Below are 21,053 nucleotides of genomic sequence, written 5' to 3' on the forward strand. Positions count from 1 at the left end.
ATGTGTTTTTATTGTTAAATTGCAGGTTCAGGCCGGGTAATAAGACTACGAGGATAATCACCAATGCCATCAGAAAGCTTTATGATGGCCCTTATGCGACTTGGACTGATTGCCCATTCTCACTGAAGGAGCAAATTTTCAATCAATTTAAGGTATAAATGTTCTTTTAAACAGTTTAATAATTTATATTTATGATATTTCCATCTAATATTTAACTTTTGAAATACAGAGCAAGTGTGTATGGGAAGACCGCTATAGCGCGGAAGTGGCTACAAATTTTCATCATAAAGCTCGCAAGAGATTGGCGGATGCTTTCTCGGATGCTAGAAAGAAGAACAAGAGGCCTGGCTGGTTACTTGAGAATTTGTGGAATGATTTGCAAAGGCAATGGCTTACCGCAGAGTTCTTAGAGAGGAGCGAAAAAGGAAAGAAAGCTCGCGCATCCGAGAAGGGAGGCTCCTTGCACACTGGAGGTGCGATCAGCCTAGGGACAATAAAAAGAAGATTGGTACGTAATTGCTTAAATTATTTTACTTTTCTAAGTATATCTATTCTGTTTATTAACTAAATTAATTTATTTTCAGAAAAAGAAGTATGGGCGTCCAATGAGTCATGATGAGCTATTCAAGGAGACACATTTTGTGAAGAAGAAGAAAGAGGGGGATCAAGATAGGTGGGTCGAGGACCGGGCCTCGACTGCATATGTAAGCTTTCAATTTTATTTAAGTATTATAATTTACTTTTATAAAAAACTTGAAATACTGATTTAATTTAAAATAATATAGGGTCGCTACCAAAGTAACGTGGAGGAATTTATCCGTAGTCATCTAGCTGGTGAATCGGATGAGCCAACCTAACCTTCGGACGAGGATGCTGAAAGAATATGGTTGGAGTCTGTTGGCGGTCCAAAATGGGGGAAGGTATACGGGCTTCCTACTAAAAACTTCCATCGCTATAAGTGTGGAATGTGAGGAATAGGGACTTCCTCACAAGGCGAGCAACTTAATAGGGAGAGCCTCTCCGCTATGCGGGAGACAGTGACAAAGCTCACATCAGAGCTAGAAGCGGCCAAGGAAAGAGAAAGGCTTAGAGATGCTCAATTCCTTGGCATGCAAGTTCAGATCAGAACTCTCCTATCTAATGGAGCTTTTCCGTTGCCCCGATCTCCTGAGTCATCTCCAGAGGGTCGACCTCCACGTGATCGTTCCTCCCGCCCTGCTCGTGATCGTTCCTCCCGTCCTCCCCGTGATCGTGCTTCCCGTCCTCCACAAGACCGTTCTATATATCGTCTTGTAAATGAAAGTTCATCAGACGGTGATGATGATGTTGTAGAAAATACCCCTTGACTTTTATATACTTTGAACTAGACAAATAGAACCAGTTTTGAACTAGTTATAATTAGTTTTAACTTGGTTTTGAATTTTTATGTTCAATTGAACTTTAATTTGTTAGTTTTAAAGTATTTATTGAATGTTTTGGTTGTTGTTGTTGTGTTGTTGTTGTTGTTGTTGTTGTTGTGTTGTTGTTGTTGTTGTTGTGTTGTTGTTGTGTTGTTGTATTGGTATGCTGGCAGGTGGTGTAGCTGCCAAAACAGGCATTTTATGCCAAAATTAAACCCAGAAAAACCGACCAAAGTTGGTCGGTTTTTAATAAAAAAAATAAATTATTCCAAAATACCGACCAAAGTTGGTCGGTTAATGAACATTGAATTCCCAGAATTCAACACTACCGTCCAACTTTGGTCGGTATTTTGCTTGCATTGTTGAAATTACCGACCATAGTTGGTCGGTAATGTTTAATTTTAATTATTTTTAAAAAATATATATTTTCAATTACTGACCAAAGTTGGTCGGTTTTTTTAATTTTAATAATTAATAAAAAATATATAATTTAGTTAAACCGACCAACTTTGGTCGGTAAAATTAAATTAATAAAATATGTTTCCGACCAAAGTTGGTCGGTAAGTAATTAAACTTGTCAGATGGTCATTTTAGTATACCGACCAAAGTTGGTCGGTAATTTCCGACCAACTTTGGTCGGTAAGCCATTCCGACCATCAAAACACCGTCCACACCGTAATGGTCACGTTTTGGTCGGTAATTTGCCATAACCGACCAACGTTGGTCGGTATTTTTGGTCGATTTTTAGCGAATTTCTAGTAGTGTTAATCAAATACTGGACTGTTGGCAAAGATTAACGCTTGTGTGTATTCTATTCTTTAGTGATGAAAGTAGCAGAAATAAGGATGTTGAAGTGAATGTGCGGGCACACTAGGATAGATAAGATTAGGAATGATGTTATTCGGGAGAAGGTGCACGTGGTTCCCATTGATGACAAGATGCGGAAAGCGAGGCTTAGATGGTTCGGACAAGTTCAAAGGAGAAGCCCAGATACTCCGATACGGAGGTGTGAGCGGCTGGTTGTGGAGGGCACAAGAAGAGGTAGAGGGCGGCCTAAGAAGTATTGGGGAGAGGTGATCAGACAGGATATGGCGAGGCTCCAGATTTCCGAGGACATGACACTTGATAGGAAGATGTGGAGGTCGAGTATTAGAGTTGTAGGTTAGGATGTAGTTGAGTCTTGACTTACTTCGTACCATTGTGAGACTAGCCAGGTAGGGTTTTTGTCTAAGATAGCTAGTGACAATGTTGTGTTTTACTACTTTGCTTTTCAGTGCATGTCCTATTTACTAGCTATCGCTTTTGCTTTGCATCTTTCTTCTGCATTTCATGTTGTTCCTATTTTTTCTATGATTGTTGTGGTGATACTAATATTGTCTCCTTTTGTCTTTTTGTTTTCTTGAGCCGAGGGTCTTTTGGAAACAGCCTCTCTACTCCTTTGGGGTAGGGGTAAGATCTGTGTACACACTACCCTCCCCAGACCCCATTAGTAAAATTTTACTAGGTTGTTGTTGTTGCCGTAAGTTTGTACTCTTCTCCAATACTTGCATATGGTGCATTATAATGAGCTTTTCTTACGCTTAAGATAACTTCAATTGCTTTGTTAAGTAACGAACAATCACTTTAACATAGCATAAATATAAGAAAAAGTTGTGAATATCTTCATCTTTACGTTACAACAGCAAAGTGTACAAAATTTGGCAAATACATATAGGAATTAACTGCCAGAGGCCGACTCGAGATTTCAAAACTTATGAGTTTGGGATTTTAATTGTTTTAAGTTACTAGGTTCTAAATTAATAATTTATATATATTGATGAATTTTTTAAGCTAAATACAAAGTTACTGGGTTCAGCCGAACCCACTCCCGATACTCTAGCTCCGCCCCCTGCTAATTACTCAGCAGTCACTCTCCTTCCATCCGCCATATTCTTCTTCTGCAGCTGTCTTCTGTCAAATATTTAACATATCATGAGCCATTACATCGTGAGGGGGAAGGGAAAAAAAAAAAGAAGCATCGTTAAAAATTCATATGATCATCTATTAAAGACAATCTATGGTATGTGTCGGTTATAACCATATATCGCAGGTTAAATTTATAGCCAAAAATGGACCGGCCTTAAATCCCATTAAGTTATACTCGTTCAAGTTGATTGTGTCTTTGTAAGGTGAAAATAGAATATATATATATATATATATATATATATATATACTCTCTCCGTTCCAAATTAGTGAGGTACTTTTTTTTTAGTCAGTTCCAAAATAAATGATTCATTCTTAAATTTGGAAATAATTTAATTTTAAACTTTTTATTTTACTCATTTTACCCTTAATGAGAAGTTTTTATAATCATACAAATGTCATGACCCTACAAAGGCTTTACCCCTTAAGCTTTTAAAACCACAAGTTTCAAAAGTCTTCATTTTTTTCTTAAACTCCGTTTCAAGTCAAACTACCTCATCTAAATTGAAACGGATGGAGTACTTTATTTTGTGCTTTCTATTCACGTAGATTTCTTTCATTTGATCGATTTTGTTTGCTATCTCGCCTTTTTAGTTTCCTTTTTCCTTTAAAATTAAAGTTTTCAAGAAAATTTTACCAAGATTTAGTAAGACTACAAGGTTTGTAAAGTTTGGTTGGATTCAGCCACCTTAGGCTAACATGTGTCAATTGACACCTTTGGCCGGAAAATACACACTATAGCTAGATAAAAATTTATTTTTATGTATTTATATTATATGTTGAATCCCTTTAACTATTTTTTGTATCTATGTCTTTCTATTTTGATACCCCTTAGAAATTCCTAGTTCCCGATGCTGCAGCTGAGGGTTCAAAAGAATACCTTAGGGGTGAAAGTGAGGCCAACTTGAATTTCCCCACAGTAAGATTGATCACTGCCCACCACACTATATTTGCGAGGATGAATTTCAGCTCTTCCATTCTCCACGCCCAATTCAATCAATTCCTTCAAATAAATACTACAAGTGCACAATTGATTGAATGTAAACAATATAGTATAATTGACAATCTAGTTAAATTGACTTACGACAACTTGTATTAATCTTCGTATCAAGTCTGATATGATAATGTAAACGAAAATTACTTACGTCGCTTCGCCTAGAGAGTCATCTGAGGAAAAGGTATCATGATCCATGAGCTTAAGTATAAGCTTGTACTGCTTATCTGTAGAGGGATACTCTACCCTGAAATTGAACCTCTCATTCCATTCTGGTTTACTGCCTTGGCCTGCATTGTCAGTGAGCAAGAGTTTGAGAAAATTGTAATTAAAATAGATTTATATAATTCCCTTTAAACAATTCAAACATGTATTGGTCATTGAAAGTATTTTGACTCGGAAAAACAGAAGATGGATAACTCATGATATCACATAAGACCTTGCTGCTGTAAGACATTATGATCAGATACATTATGTATGGGCTGAGAGTTGGTCAGTCAAAAAATTTCATGTTCAGAAGATGAAAGTATCAGAGATGGTGATATTGAGATAGATGTGTAGGCATACCAAGAAAGATAAGATTATGAATAAAGTTATCAGGGACAAGGTGGGAGTGGCACCTGTGGAGGGCAAGTTGCGGGAAGTGAGGTTGAGATGGTTCGGACAAATGAAAAGGATAGACATATATAGATGCCCCGGTTAAGAGGTGTGAGAGGTTGATCATGGCGGGTACGAGGAAGGGTAGAGGTAGGCCAAAAAAATATTAGAGAAAAGTGATTAAAGAGGACATGACATTGCTTCAACTTAACGAGGACATGACCCTCAATAGAAAGGTATGGAAGTCAAGAATAAAGGTTGAAGGTTGATAGGTAGTCGCGAGTTTCTCCTAGTCTTACCACTAGTAGTAGTACTATTCCGATATTTTCTTATTCTGTCAAGAGAGGAAGAAAACGAAATAGCAGAACATTTACTCTGTGCGTTACCCACACGACATATGAACAGGTTACAATATGACAGCAATTTCCTTATATTTCAAAGTTGAATTTAGCACTTTCCCTAAAAAAGAATAATGAGATTACTATTTTATCAGATGCAATTACTTCAAATTTCTGGCCTGAAGTGGAAACTGTGCATCTTATCGTAGTGCGGGGCTAAAGAGTCCAATCAGACTTATAGCTTGTTTGGTCAAGCTTCTAAAATTAGCATTTTAGCATAGTATTTTTCAAAAAAATATTTTTAGTAAGAAGCATTTTGTGTATGTAATTAATTTGAAAAATATTTTTGATATATAAGTGTGATACATCTGTTGGCCTAAAGGTATATCCACCATTCTATTTTATAGGGAAAAAAAGAGAGAATGGAAATAATAAATGAATACCTTTTGCAGTAGTGCTCTTACGTTCTTGAGCTCTATATTGAATCAAAACATATGGATCTATTCCACCGCCTACACCATATACAACAACACCAAATTAATGTGCACTAGTATTATGCAAGTAAACAGCAAAAACTACAATACTAGAGTACAATATATCGGAACAAAAAGACCAAATTGAAAAAACATTTGTAATGGACTATAAAACTGATCTCACAACAACAACATATATATCTAATATTTTCACAAGCGGGATTTGGAGGGGATACGCAAAGTTTATCTTTATCTTATGGAGTTAGAGATCAGCTTGATAGAATTAATAAATACCCAAGAATTCGTTGTTTTTGAGACCGCGAGCGTTGACAAGATTGACCTCCATTGTTCCAAAGATGGTCGACATCTCTCACCTTCCAAAAAGAGAATATGATTCAAAGAAATTAATTGTGAATGGCTGAATGTTAACAGTGAAATTAGCAGTCAAAATTGATATGGGTGGAGAATTCAAAGAGATTCTAGTCTTTAGACAGTGGACATAAGGTGGGAATTTAATTATTCCTTTGTAAGTTGCCAGCTTATCAAATCACATCATGGATTCCAACTTGTATTTTCTAAAAGGGTGTTCCTATTAGGGCTCTCATACTTCATGTTCGGTCAAATACGGTCGAATTCAATAGTTTTAGCTAGCGTTTGGTCATATATTTACAAATTTATTTTAAAAAATGTGATTTGAATGAAGTTTGGTTTGAAAATGTGTTTGGACATAAGTTTTCAAAACATGTTTTACTTTTTTTTTTAAAAAAACATGAAACATGACTTATACCCACGAGTTCTAAAAACTATCACAAATATCAAATAGTATATTCATCAATAACATTCATTGTCATTATCAAAAATCATAATCCTGAACATAAATAAATTTGGTACAAAACTATCATTTTTATAATGAACTACATAATACACTATCAGATGACCAAGAAGACAAATCAATATTATTATAAAATAATAAATTGTGAGATATTTTATAAAATATAAAAGTTTGGGACAATTTTTAAAAAATATAATAGTAATATTTTGGGCCAAAGCTAGTTTTGGGTTTGGGGAATTTGCAAAGATATGAATAAAATATATGAACAAATATGTATTTGCTAAAAAACAAATTGAAAAAAAATTGGCAAAATCTATGGCCAAAAGGTCCTTAGTTTAAAGTATGTATTTGTCTTTAAGAATTTATTAAATATATACAAATTATTAATTTAGAAATTAGGGACTTAAAATAATTAAAATTCTAAACTCATAAGCATCAATTTTTATTTTTATTTTTGCAAGATTCGAACTAGAGACCTCGTTAAAGGTAAAGGATCATATCTTCCAACCATCCTTTTTTGTATGGTAGCTAAATGGTCTATCGGTCGTGGCATTTGTTCCCTTTTTAGGGAATTTCACGCTTGGAGCTGGATGCTTGTAACTTTTTCCTTCTGATCATGAAATTATTTAGAAGTATATTAGTTATGTGATAAATTGTTTGCCTGCATATATAGAGTTTATAATATTATTTTAACATCTATAATATATTAATTATGATAAAAATAACATTAATTAAAGTAATGGTCGAAAATAAATTAAACATCACATCTACGTTAAAGTATGAAGAGTTTAAAAATATTATATTTATGGAAGTTGTATAATTTATTTTTTGGAACGCCTCATCTTAATGGAGGGATGATTTGAATATACTAATAATTACTAGTACTCCTAATTAGAATTATTTTCGAGTGAATAAGGCCGAGGAGAGCGATCCTAATTAGAATTATTTTCATATACTCAAAGCTCTAACACGATAGAGATTCTTGATTATTGGTGAAAGTCTGACCTGGTTGACAGGAAATCGACTGGCTGGTAAGCAAATCATTATGTCGCTTTCAGAAAGCTTCGTACGTTTCAAAATTAAAATTGAACTGTTCATCTGCTTTGTTGGACAAAGAAACAGAGTTCACACTTAATTAGCATTGTTTAATGACTTCTCAACTACCATAGGCTAGTTGGTGAGGTCATTGATTATTCTAACATAATTGTCAAACTAATTGCTCTAACTAGCAAGAATAATTATTTTATTGTTATAAAATATAGCTCAAAGTAACAATATAGAACAAGAAAAAACAAGCTAAGAGATATAGAGAGAAAGAGAGAAGAGATTCTTATTTCTTCTTCAATTATGTCTCTTTTCCTATCTATTACAAGGCCTTTATATATGTATGAAAATATTGAAAAGTGAAGAATCACTATTGTAAATATGTCATTGAACATATCATTAAACATTATGGAGGAAGATCATGGAGTTACAATCATAACTCCATAAGTATTAGAGTAATGTGAGTTATGGAGATAATGGAGAAGAGCAGACATCCACCATAATTTAATTTTTCTTATAACACTCTCCTTGGATGTCCATAGATAATGTGCCTCGTTAAAACTTTGTTAGGAAAAAACCCTATGAAAAAAAAATCCTAGTGAAGGAAAAAGAGTATACATATCATGGAATAGGCATTGCTTGGTGTCTCGTTAAAAATCTTGCTAGGAAAACCTAGTGGGATAAAAACGTAGCTAAGGAAAAAAGAGTACAACGTGTATTTGCCTCCCCCTGATGAAAACATCAATTTATTTCACCTAGATGATGTGTTTCGATCTTGTATACCAACTTCTCAAATGTTGAGGTTGATCATGCTTCGTTGAATAGAATCACCAAATTATCAAGCGAACAAATTCATTGAACATCTATTTCATCGTTCGGTGAAGATTGTGTCTGATAAAGAAATTTAATGAAATATGTGATTTATTCTGTCTCCTTCGACATATCCTTCTTTCAATTGAGATAAGCAAACAGCATTGTCTTCACTATTATTGGAGTCTTCTCTTCAAAGTAAAGGCACACACAGGTTGTGTGTTGAGTGACTTGATTTATCAGTTGCTAGTATATTGACATTGTTGAATAAGTATAAATAATTGATTGCCTTGTGAAATAATAATATGGCAGTACCCTCACATACAAATAGATTGTTTGAATAACGATCTTCAGAAAATGTCTGCATTTGCATAACCAACAAAACTTTGGCAATATTTGTTAGAATAAACAAATATATATCAAGGATTCCTTTTGCAATATAATCCTAATAATATTCTAATATCTTCATATAGGAATAAAACTATATCTTGCTTGCATATTGTTATGCTCATAGTTCTAGCAAGATACATTAGTGCACCAATTGCACTAGACACAAAAATAATTCATGTACGCCATGATCGCTCTAATTCACATAAGAATTTGCTGAAACTTTATTTAATAAATTTCTTGGGAACCTTAATATGTTTCAAAACAATTTAAATCCTTTAATGATTTCCATTATACGCATATCAAGTTTTTCATGTATTGTCAGATTAAAACCTAAAATGACTACATCCACCACAGGAGAACATGTCTCTATATAATCAATGCCAGGATATTTACAAATCTTCTTGTGTCACAAGTTGTCTTTATGTCTATCAACTCGACCTTTTTCGTACAAGAACACATTTATACCACCACTGGCTTTATACTTTTAGGTGTTGGGACTATCCGTCAAACTTCATATTTTTCAGGTGAAGTCAATTTTTATTGAGTATTTTTCATTTGGCCAATCATTTATCTGTCCAAATTTCATGACAGATTTGAGCCCAAGATCCTCGTCAATATTAATAATATTGAGCGCTACATTATATTAACAATATCGCCGACGATCATTTTGCATCGGTTCCATCATCACTCAATAAAGACATAACTTATCGAGATCTCATTATTTTCAGGTACCTGAGCCTCTCCCATGAGGTCTTATGAAGTGTTATGTCGTGATACTCTTCTAGAGCACTTGCATCCTTATTATGACCATCTTGAACATTTGCTCATCTCCTTCTTCAAAGAGTTTTATCTTTGAAATCGATTGGTTTGTTACGCTTCTTACGTGCCATAGATTTTGTCCCTCGTGGAGTTTATTCTATTTGGAGCATTAGCAACTGAAATATGACATTTAGCAAATGCGTCTGGCAATAATTTGCAAATGAATTATCACTTGAACTTCAAGTTCATATTTTCTTTTACGAGGATCTATATGTATTCATAATAATTCATTCCACGTATCACTTTTTTAGCTGCACATTTTCTCCCCCTGATGTTGGGATCACCATCACATTTCTCAACCTTCTTTGGGAACTCATCTTTGTATATTGTGGTGGCATAATTAAATTATATAGCACATCCATATTTCTAGATGAAAATTATTTAGTTCCTGACCCTGAACCGATTGTGATAGGGAGTATTTATCATAACTTGTTGGCTAGATGCGTACAAGTGCTACTGTCTATTAAATAATACATCTCATACTAAAAAAGATTTGAAAGTTTTGTTCTCATAACCAATGGTTTAGCTATAATTGGAGGCATACAATTTCTGCTAAACCAACTTGGATTTAAACCAGTATTATCAAGATAAATTATCATAATTTATATTCTGGAATTGTGCTCTAATAATTTGAGCAAACAACTTTGCAAAAACTAAACTGTAAGTTGGTAACAAACGCATATGTGACCATACAATAGATGCATCTATTAAAATCATATAATAGTAAATGGTCCACATGACAGTTGACTGAGCCCATATATATATCACCTTTTATTCGTTCCAGAAATCAAGGGATTCAATCCCAACCTTAACTGGTATATCGTGAGAATAAGCAACACAAGAAATTTTTTGAAGAATCTTCTATTTCTTCAATATATGCCAATGTGAATTCTCGATTAATTTTCGCATCATAATTGAACCGGGATGGTACCGGTCATGCCAACTAATATTTGTTTCAATAAACCTCTAATTTACTTGTGGCATGTGATTCCATCACCATGCTTATACTTGTGTAGTGCAATAGAAGAAAAGTCGAGTAACCTTTCATGTTTACCTGGTATGATTATAGTAATAGGAAGATAATCAATCTTCCTTTCATGTATAGTCTCAATATGCCAACCACTTTAGCTAATATATTTGAAAATCAAAAAGTTTCTTTGGAGACTTACTACAATATCAATGTCATGAACAATTTCACTCATCCGGGTAGTAACAAATTAGTTCTTTCGGAGCTTTTAATTGATTTTATACTACAAGATCTTTTGCCACACTATCCATATGGTGAATGTCTCATTTACGGAGAAAACCATATAATAATAATTGTTATAGTCAAAATCATCATAAACAAAATCATTTCTTGCATTAATTTTGCCTTTAATAACCTTTTATAAGGCACAATAAAATATTTTTGGCGTATCACATGTACGCGACCACTCAAACCTCCCTTAGAGGTGAGTTGTGTGGTATTCATTCAATCATGCAATTGCATATCTTTATTCATTCTTTTTATCACATATTGTTATATTCACCTTCAAGAATAAGCCTGCATTCTCAATGCTTATTATAAGTGAGATTCTCTTCAAATAATGGAGTATAACTATCGCGACGTGCTTTATAAATTTTTCATACCAATTTGATGGTAAATATTGCCTTCACCCTTTGAAGGATTACTTTAATAACCCCTATTGTTCTCCTTTTATAGTTACCATAGTGGTGTCAATTATTATTTTGTCTCTTGTCATACCCTCGTACATTCATACAGTCATGAAAAATTATTTTGTCTTCTTTCAGACTTATCATATACTGTTATCACATTCGCTTCACTCTTTTCATCAACATAAAGCATTGGGACTTGAACCCACCATCTTCCTCTCAATCTTTGGCATAATATGCCAAAATTCATTAGGACTCTCACTCGAGCCTTTAAAATATTATCATGTATGGTGGTCATAAATTTCTTAAAATTTTGTAATGGTAATGACATCACACGTCACAAGACTTAATTATGGAAAGCATCGTCGATGGACAAATTCATACTAAATCTTTGTGGAAGGCTAGTACAGACATCAAGAAGGCCAAACACTTTAATTTACATATTACCGCACAAGTCCTCTACCGCATCCTTCAATCCAAAAGCTCAAAACATATTTTCCTACTTCCCTGCATAACTCAGAATTTAAATTGGAGAGCTTATAAGAAAAGTATAAATAACAAATCACTAAGCACCCCGAAAATAAAGAAAAACTTATATTCCTTGATTTCACACGTAAAAGAAAGCAAGACACCATATTCCAACTAGAGAAACTTAAACCAAAATTATTGTCTAAAAACAACTATATTGCTGGGCTCCCACATATAAAATATGTCATAGCAGAATTTGAATAGATACGAAATAATTATAGTGAAGTACATGCATATCTCATGTAAGCACTCCCATCGGTTAGCACTAATAGAAAATAAAGATTAGTAAAATTTGTAGCACAACTGAAAATCATAGCTTCTCAAGTTTCACTACTTGTCACAGGTAGTTCCTATTTACATCTAATGACCTGTTAATCATAAGCATTAAGAAAAAAACTTCACATGATGTACCAACACAAAAAACTTCATGCATCAACAAGTACACATATTGCACACAATTTAATGCAAAGGTGGAAAGTTTAGAAAGGGTGAAGAATGTATCTGTGCACTATAAAGTTTCTCCGTCGGTGCATTCTTTAGACTTTTAGAACTAATTTTTTAGAGACTCGTGCTCATACTGTGCTATGAAATATAGTTCAAAATAACAATATATAACAAGAAAAAACAAGCTAAGAGATATAGAGAGAAAGAGATGAGAGATTCTTATTTCTTCAATTGTATCTCTTTTCTTATCTATTACAAGGCCTTTATATATGCATGAAAAGTGAAGAATCACTATTGTAAATATGTCATTGAACATGTCATTAAGTATTTGAGAGGAAGATCATAGAGGAAGATCATGGAGTTACAATCATAACTCCATAAGTATTAGAGTAGTGTGAGTTATGCAGATAATGGAGAAGAGTAGACATCCACCATAATTTAACTTTTCTAATAACATTTACAATGAAAACCATTATTGATTGGAAATAATACAGCAAGGTTTCACTTTCCTTGCCAAAATCAACACTTTTGATGATGAACTTATTTATTCTTATACCAGTAATCAAATGCACACAATCACACTAATCACAGTGTTTTAAAATTTAAAAGAATCACAGACTACGCGATTTAAAAAAAGAAGTATATAGCAACACTTGTTAATTCTGTAATTGCCTCAACAAGATCCGATCTTTCCTGCGAGCATAGATTTGGTGCTTGGAACTGGAATTTCACAATGCTAAATGTGCAAACCTCTTATCATTTGTATGAAAAAAATTAGAAGAGCCCCACTGGAGGATGTGAGGTTGGGAGCAGCAAGCATGGCAGAATAGATGTAGGTCATTTCTTCTCCACACTACACGATTCCTGAGATGTGCAATCCGTGGACGAGTTACTAGCTGGTGGAGGCAGGTCATCTGAAACCCTTATCCGAAACGTTTGCTGCTTCTCTTCATTCCCCGGGACATGTACAAGAGCTTCCATAATGAGTATCTCCCAGTCGCTTGGTCGTAAAAATGATGACCATTTCTCCTCTGCTCCAAGTAGTTAAACAACAGCAGTACTAGTTAGACAAGTAGAACAAGTATCTTGAGACAATTATGAACCTGTATGTAACAATAAACGTCTTTCTCTTCTAATCTTTTCTCTACAGTAAAGTAGTAGCAACTCATTCGAAAACAAAAAACCCAGTTAGTCTAGTTATATTCCGTTTTCCTCGTTCTCAATGGAAAGCTAAGCAATCTGAAGATACCTATGATAGTCAAGAAATATCTGCTCTACTTAATAGATTTATCAGTTGATAATGGGAAAAGATTGGAACTTTTTGCAGGAATTTGACCTTATCACCACCACGACTCAAAAACAACGGATAAAATATTCCACAACGCATCTGGGAATGGGAAAAAAAGACAGAGAATGTCTACTCCAAGCAATATTTAAAGAACAGCACAAACCTCCATTACGAACTGCCTTTAACTGAAAAATTCCAGTGCCTTGTGGTCCAGAGACAGGGAATGTGCATGATACAGAATGCCTTTGGTGAGCTACTGCTAATGATGCATTATACCAAGGACCTCTAACAATGGGCTCCCCAATAGCATCTATAATCGTCTTGTTCTTACTGGCTTTCTCCAAGGCCTTGCTGCAAAAGAACAACAAAGGATGAAACAAGAAAATTGCAATCTCAATAGCCAGGATACAGAACAGTAAACCCCCATCAAAACCCTCGCTACCCCTACAGATACCAGTTTATATATATATATATATATATATATATATATATATACATGTGTGTGTGTGTATATGTTAAAATTTACCACCATAGGAAATATGTGGAATATAGAAGAAAAAGATCAGTTTTATCTAAAGCATCACCAGTAAAGAAATTTGTAAGATCATGGTAACTAGCATGTAAGATTCTAGGTTCGAGACGTCGAATCAGGCATTGATGCTTGCATCCGGGTAGGCTACCTACATTACACCCTCTCGAGGTGCAGCCCTTCCCCAAACCCTGTGTGAACGCGGGATGCTTCGTGCACTAGGCTGCCCTTTTCATGGTAACTAGCATCACATACAAAATTCCAGAAACCATAAAAAGGACAGCTGCAATTAGCTCCATTATTCAGGGACATGATTTGTAAAACTTGGTCAGAAATACGCAGAAGAAATTTCATGCACTACATCTAAGGGATAAGATGAATACGGAAGAATGGATAAACAAACTAAAATTTCATAAGGAAACTATAACCCTTATCAAAATAAATATATTAATTCAAAGAAACTACAAACCCAAGCATTGATGGCTAGCTTAAGTGAAGCTTCAAACAAACTGCCAGTTGAATTAGCTGGCATTGAATGCACACTGTTCCCAAATACACTGTCATACACATTATTTGTTGCATGTTTATAATAGTCTAGAGATACTTTCTACTTTTCATAAGATGGACAGACAAGATGTCAACCACTGCTGCCCAAAATTATGGACATTGTAGAGCTCAAAGAAGTAAATTTATGCAGCAAGATCAGCATTAAGAAAAACCTTTTAGGCTAATTTCATGCTAAATCCTAGTTATTCTGTGTGTTCATCGAAGCAAGCCCATTAAGGGCACCGCAGTTTGCACTCAATGCCTTGTCCATCTTTTCTTCTCTCTTTAAAATATCAATGTTGCTCCGTCATTTGACTGATTAATATACTTCGATAGCTTAGGCGTTATACAAGCAACTAACTCCTTATTTTGAAACATTATTGAAGCTATATACATGTACATAGAAACATTAAACAGGTTTGTCATAATTTCTGAACACAAAAGCTAGTACACGTAAATGACATAGATATGCAAAGAAAGAGGAAAATTTTAATATTATAGTCAGAACGAGAGCTTTCATGGACTTATTTCCTTGTCTTGTCTTTATGTTTTCTTAATTTTCTTCAATTTATAGGATAATTAGGTAATCATCCAGTCACCTAGGCATAGGGTCTGTGCCAATTGAAGAAGATAAAATCACAATTTGTTTTCCAACGCCTTTTACCCAAAAGATGGGCGCAAGGGGGAACGGGAGCAATAGTACGATTTCAACAGTAAACCAAACAGTAGTACTACAATTTGATTCAAAATAGTTTCAAAATTAAAACGGCATTCTGGTCTGGAAAATTTTCAAAGGTACTTCTACGATTTGGTTTGGTATCCCAAATCAAACAAACAGCAATGGATACCGTTACCTAAACATTAGTGTATGCTGAAAAACAAAAGCGAAATCCAGGCTAACACCACCATTTTAACAAGAATTTATGTAACAATTAATCACAACTTATGTTCATTTTCCCAGCAAACCATATGGCCACTGATTTGTATTTTTTCTAGCCTCCTACCTCTCTCCCTCATGAATATTAACTTCCATTTTAGAAGCAGGAGTTGCTAATTTAGCGATGGGGAAGAATTGTTTCTTTTATATTGATTTCATGCACATTTTACCATAGGAATTTCTAGTGAGAGATTGATAAAACAAGATGGATATTTATAGTGTAAGCTATTTGCAAACGATTTTGTAAATTGACAAAGCTAGTGAAAAGTCAACTACAAGCTAGAACTATGGAGATATACTCTAGAGGGCAAGGATGTTGTGATAAATAGAGTAAAGAAATAATAGATGTGCTGCAAGTTTAGTCAGTATAAGAGAAATGGGGTGAGATGAAATTAAACAGGATTATGGTGCCTAAATATAATAGACAACTCATACTTAGTGATGCATCACTTAGTCATGAATAAAATGCAACGGAAGCCAAGTATCCATAGAGGTGATATCAACTAGCTGTGTGATTAGATTCGTCATTGCAGGTACCCCTACACTAAGTCTAGTCTTCGAAACAAGATATATTAGTTTGGGTAAAGATTGTATGCTAAAGTAGAAATAAGTGTGAGGCTGAATCCTAGTTTCATAAAACCCCTAATTTGTCCTAAAGAAAAATTATTGGATATTGGAACGAAACTGGGCTCATATAGGGAAATTGATATTGAGGATTCAAATAACCAACACCTGATGATGTTGAGGCGTACTAGCTGTAAAGTCAAAACTCTAGGTCTTCACAGCCTTCCAAAGTGTGGAAGCCGGAAATCTGAAACTTTTTTATCAGATCTGAGCCTCGCTAATAAACCTTAGTCATGAGGAGCCGAAATCTAAGACTTTCTTTTATCATTTCTTCTTACCCTTCACTGCATAAAAGTGCCAACTTGCAGATCATTTATAAGGCATCTATGAGAAGATAACAGATTTAACCCAAACATAACCTTTCAACAATACTAGTTTTCCAAATAGGTGAGCAAAACATGATATAAAAAGTATAGTGTACACGAAGTTAATTGAAATAAAGTAAAGTACACCCAAAAGGTTGAGAAGGAAAAACAGTCAGTGATATTCAGCTAAAATATATGGAGGGTTCATGGTACAAATAAATGCCGAGGTCTACATCTAATACCACAAAATATGACGTACCAAAAGAACTAAGACAAATCTTTATCCATCATTCTTCTTCCTCTCTCCTTTTCTACCAGTGCACACCTCAAGTTCTTTTATCCGGGAGACATCTCCCTTCTCCCCCACCCCACCCTACCCACCCAGCCCCCTCCTCACAAAAGAGAAAAGAAAAGAACAAGAAAACACTCTTGTGGCTCATTATTATTGCGAACAAAGTCTTCCATGTTCATCCCTCCAATACACCCTTTATTGCAAATCATTTTCTCCTTCCCCATACATCACTCCTAGTTACTTCCTCCAATCCCTCCCCAGGCTTGAAAATCTTACAAAGGGAAGGAGTAAAACATCATTGGAGAACCCAAGTAGCCCCTTCAAAACAGAGATCCATTTATGGTCGTAGTTCTTCAATTCTCTCGAATAGCAAAGTTGAGGCTCATTACTTCTCAAGCTCTCAGTTAACTACCAATAGTTCACCACAAACATCACTGTAGTAAATGAGCCCAAGGTGACCTAAAGTTGTTATTCCATTTTTTTGTTAAGAGGGAAACCCGCAGCCGCTACACTTGGTGTGCACTGGGTAAACCCCCCCTGTGTAATAGCCTGCAAACCACACGGGGGAGGTAATCCGCACTAGGCAAGCCATGTGCGACAGGCTCAATCCAGAAGGCCTTGAGGGGGATTCGATCCCAGGTCATCCGTGTGGATGACCGCCCTCAAAACCAACTGGGCAATCCCGAAGGGTTTGTTATTCCACCTTTCCGGTATAAATGCACACATAACAGCAAAAGATGCCAAAATATATATTCTTTTTTTCGGATTGTGAAAATGGTTGTTCTCCTTTTGTGATGAATCATAGAACTAACATAAAATGCCAAGTCTGGCTCTAGACTTGCTTCACAATTTAAGGTGGAATAGCATATCACTAAGATATTGAACAATAGCTTAAGAAGATTCAGCAACACGGTTGAGAGCATCTCAAAAGGTGAGCTTTCAACCATCACTTTTGCTGTCAGAGATTATATCATATAGAAGAGCTCAACTCACCAGAGTCAAGGTTCACAAAATTATCTAAAATGTAAAATAGAAGTTCAATTTTGAATATATTCATATTGGCAACGAAGAAATCTTTTGTTTTTCGGTTTGTAAACTCAGTGGATAATGATCCCGTCGCTTTATCCTTCTCTACTTAAATACCAAACCGGTTCACCAATCAGGACTCAAACTCATGATGTGCTCCAACTACACATCCCGCACTGTACGTTGGACCAAGTTCCCGGGGCCAAGGTCTATTTTGGGTATAAGCATAGGGTCAAATCGATCCTTGACTTAGAATTCTTCCCTCCTTAACTATTAAATGGGAACTCCTAATTTCTAGTGGAAATAATAATTTTACTACAATCTTATCTAATACGAGCAGATAAAAAACAACTGAAAACATAAAAATCCAGCTGAAGAGCATTGAAGCCCATAATCATATTATAAAAGTCTCATAGACCATAAAGGATGAAAAAGAACAAACGTGAATATGAAGCAAAAAGGCAGGCACCCCCCCCCCCCCCCAAAAAAAAAAACACACACACACACACACAGGTATTCTAATATTGTCAAAAAAACAGCAGGATAAGAGCAAAAAAGATAGAACCGGGGGAAAAAGGGTAAACCTGCTGCAGCTATGATATATAGAGAGATCATCAAGAGCACTTAGAGCAACTCCTCCTGTTAAGCAAATCAAGGTCCCTGACACTATCCTTCTCCCCCACGTCTTCGCTTTCCCTTCCTCCGCCACCACTTTCTCCGAACTATATCATAAGTATTACTCAATCAATTAATCATTCAATGAATCAATCAATCACTGTGGCGGAGCCACTCTAAATAAAAACCTTAATGAAATACCTGACTTTACCACACATTTAGTGGCGGATCCACATACAGTAAAAGTTGTTCAGTTGAACACCCTTCGTCTAAAAATCATACTGTGTATATAGAAAATTGTACTGTGTGCATAGGTCAAAAATTACTTTCAATACATAATATTAGATTTTGAACACCCTTAATTAAATTCCTTGCTTCGCCATCCACCTTATACACCTCAATTAGTTCACTTTATATATATTCTATACCCATTTCATTCCTGTTATATTCATTTCACCGTATCTTCAGTCTCAAATCTGTATACATACTTCTATTATAAGTGATAAGCATAGAAAAGAAAAATTAAATATGACATGAAATTGGTAATTCAAAAGAAAATTAACTTACTGTGATGGATTGCGACTCAAGAAGGAGATAAATCTTCGCCCCGACATGTCTTTTGTGAGTCTCTTCAGCACGAAACCTCCCTTAAACCCCCAAAATCAAATATTATGTCAATTATAATTTATTGTTCTTCTGCAGTAGGTTAAACGACGTCGTTTCTTTGTGTTTTTTAGTTTTGTTTTTAAAGTGAACAACTTTTGTTTGCTTAGAGCGTACAAAATGCTTGATAATTGACGAAGAATTTCGTAATTGAAATGCAAATTATCTCTAGCACTTCTTTTTTAAAGTTACATGAATATTTTCTTAATACTTTTCTTTCATTTTCCTCAGATTCAGGGATTGTTTCAATAAGTTTATGCTGAGGTTTCTTAATTTAGGATTAACATCATTTGCATTTGCTGATTTCATCATTATAGTCCATAAATTTTTAAAAATTCCTGAAATTTGCTAGTGGTCAATTTTTTTTTTCGTATTTGAAATTGATCTTTTTCTATATTGAAGAGCAATTTAAATATTAATAATATATTAAAGTAATCCAAACTAATCATTGGCCACTTGAAGTAATATTTTCTTTTAAAAAAAGATTATTATTGGCCACCGAAAACTTTTCGAGTTCGTTATTAATTAAGCAAAAGAAAAACTAATTTTGTCATATTACATGCATGTCAAAAATCTAAATTTTAGTTGATATGGAAGGGTAAATGAGCAATCTAGGGTTGGGGAATGGGGATTATAGTTAATGATTTTTTAAATTTTACTTTTTTTAAATATTAAATATTTAATAACTAATTAATTTTTTGCTCACGGGCCGGCCCAGGCCCAGCCTCGGTCAAGCCTCAAGGGCCAGCGGATTGTCTTGAGCCGGGCTTATAAGCCTCAGTTTTAAATGAGCTAAAAAAATTCTAGCCCAACCCTAACCAAGTAGCAGGTTGGTTGGATTGGCCTCACGGGCCAAGCCCATTTTGACAGCTCTATTCCTTCTGATCCAATTTATGTGATAATAATTATCAAAGAGATTTTTGTTACCACATTTTAACTATTAGTAATTGTTTATACATTGTTTATATGTAGTTTCTAAATGTCGAGGGTCTATCGAAAACGGCCTTTTTACCTGCACATGTAAGGCTTCGATGCTGCATACACACTATACTCCTCAGACCCTACTTGTACGGTTTATTGTTGTTGTTGTTATTTCTAAATCTGTAAATTTTATTTCGAAAAACTTAAAAATTTTATATCCAAACTTACATTGAGAATTAAGTATTTTGATATCCATAATCCAAACCTTATCACACAAAAAAGTGGAATATTGGAAGTCTTAAGTTTTAAGAATAATAGACGAAAATACTATTAACAATTTAGTTTTTGTAGCTGGGTAAAAAAGATAAATTAAAATTGGAATAAATATTTACACTTCCAACTTTACTTTAAAATTTTCTAACTTTCAACGATCGACATTCTACCCTCAATAACTATACGTCAATTGTAATTATGAATTATTAATACCTCTTTTTTATCCGCAGACATTGAATTTAAATATTTGTTTGACTTGTAAACTAGTTTATTCTTTGGTTGTTAAAAACATAGTATACAATACTAAACAGTTTTGGCTTCTAAAACCTGTGAAAGCAGTATAAGCAGTATAATTGGCATCAATTATAATATAAATTGGAACAAAGACAGTACAAATAAACTATGACAACTAATGCAACAGACAGATTCTGCTAATATTCCAAAGGAAAGTTTTAGTACCAAACCTCGTCATATTCAGTGTATTTAGCTTAACAATATTTCACTTCTCCTACCACTAAGATCCTATAGTTTTCCCTCAGACTATGGGAGAACTTTTGCATCAAGAAAACTTAACTTACTGGGATATGATGTTTACACCAATCAAATGAATACATAAATCCGTCATCACATATCTTATTATTACTAAATTATAGTTAACCAATGCACATTTTCACCTCAATAACCATGGTCAATTAAGGTAGTTTGATGTAAATATTGGGTGCCAAAAAGTTTTTACCCTTCTATATTAGG

General features: G+C 34.5%; 2 protein-coding genes across 4 annotated transcripts in view; both read right to left on the reverse strand.

Annotated features, from left to right (window-relative positions):
- LOC104116849 (16 kDa phloem protein 1) overlaps positions 1 to 6,303 on the reverse strand; it is a 61,695-nt gene extending 55,392 nt beyond the window's left edge. Inside the window, exons 1-5 of one of the 3 annotated variants that reach the window (XM_009627792.4) lie at positions 6,059 to 6,303; positions 5,735 to 5,803; positions 4,508 to 4,646; positions 4,243 to 4,378; positions 3,041 to 3,350 (exon numbers count right to left, since the gene is read on the reverse strand). In XM_009627792.4, the coding sequence (XP_009626087.1) occupies positions 3,300 to 3,350; positions 4,243 to 4,378; positions 4,508 to 4,646; positions 5,735 to 5,803; positions 6,059 to 6,131 (468 nt within the window). In that variant the 5' untranslated portion in view covers positions 6,132 to 6,303 and the 3' untranslated portion in view covers positions 3,041 to 3,299. Of the gene's footprint in view, positions 1 to 3,040; positions 3,351 to 4,242; positions 4,379 to 4,507; positions 4,647 to 5,734; positions 5,804 to 6,058 lie in introns of those variants that run through there. The other 2 variants (XM_009627793.4, XM_070199559.1) reach the window with 2 other exon arrangements.
- A 6,415-nt stretch (positions 6,304 to 12,718) lies between these two features.
- Positions 12,719 to 19,132, reverse strand: LOC104116848 (uncharacterized). Its single transcript, XM_009627791.4, has 4 exons — positions 19,014 to 19,132; positions 18,416 to 18,553; positions 13,736 to 13,923; positions 12,719 to 13,315 (listed from the first exon to the last, which is right to left on the reverse strand). The coding sequence occupies exons 1-4, from the start codon at positions 19,058 to 19,060 to the stop codon at positions 13,122 to 13,124; spliced, it is 567 nt and encodes a 188-aa protein (XP_009626086.1). The 5' UTR covers positions 19,061 to 19,132; the 3' UTR covers positions 12,719 to 13,121.
- Positions 19,133 to 21,053: the final 1,921 nt, after the last annotated feature.

The sequence above is a fragment of the Nicotiana tomentosiformis genome, chromosome 4 (genome assembly GCF_000390325.3).
Source record: "Nicotiana tomentosiformis chromosome 4, ASM39032v3, whole genome shotgun sequence".
Classification (NCBI taxonomy): Eukaryota; Viridiplantae; Streptophyta; class Magnoliopsida; order Solanales; family Solanaceae; genus Nicotiana; species Nicotiana tomentosiformis.

What these genes read in the sequence shown, in the direction of transcription:
- LOC104116848 (XM_009627791.4), bottom strand. Translation starts at nt 19,060, where the DNA reads ATGTCGGGGCGAAGATTTATCTCCTTCTTGAGTCGCAATCCATCACA. An exon ending in ATATATCATAGCTGCAGCAG is followed by an intron (nt 13,924 to 18,415) that starts GTTTACCCTTTT and finishes GTTCTTTTGCAG; the next exon opens with CAAGGCCTTGGAGAAAGCCA. An exon ending in AAAGGCAGTTCGTAATGGAG is followed by an intron (nt 13,316 to 13,735) that starts GTTTGTGCTGTT and finishes TACTTGGAGCAG; the next exon opens with AGGAGAAATGGTCATCATTT.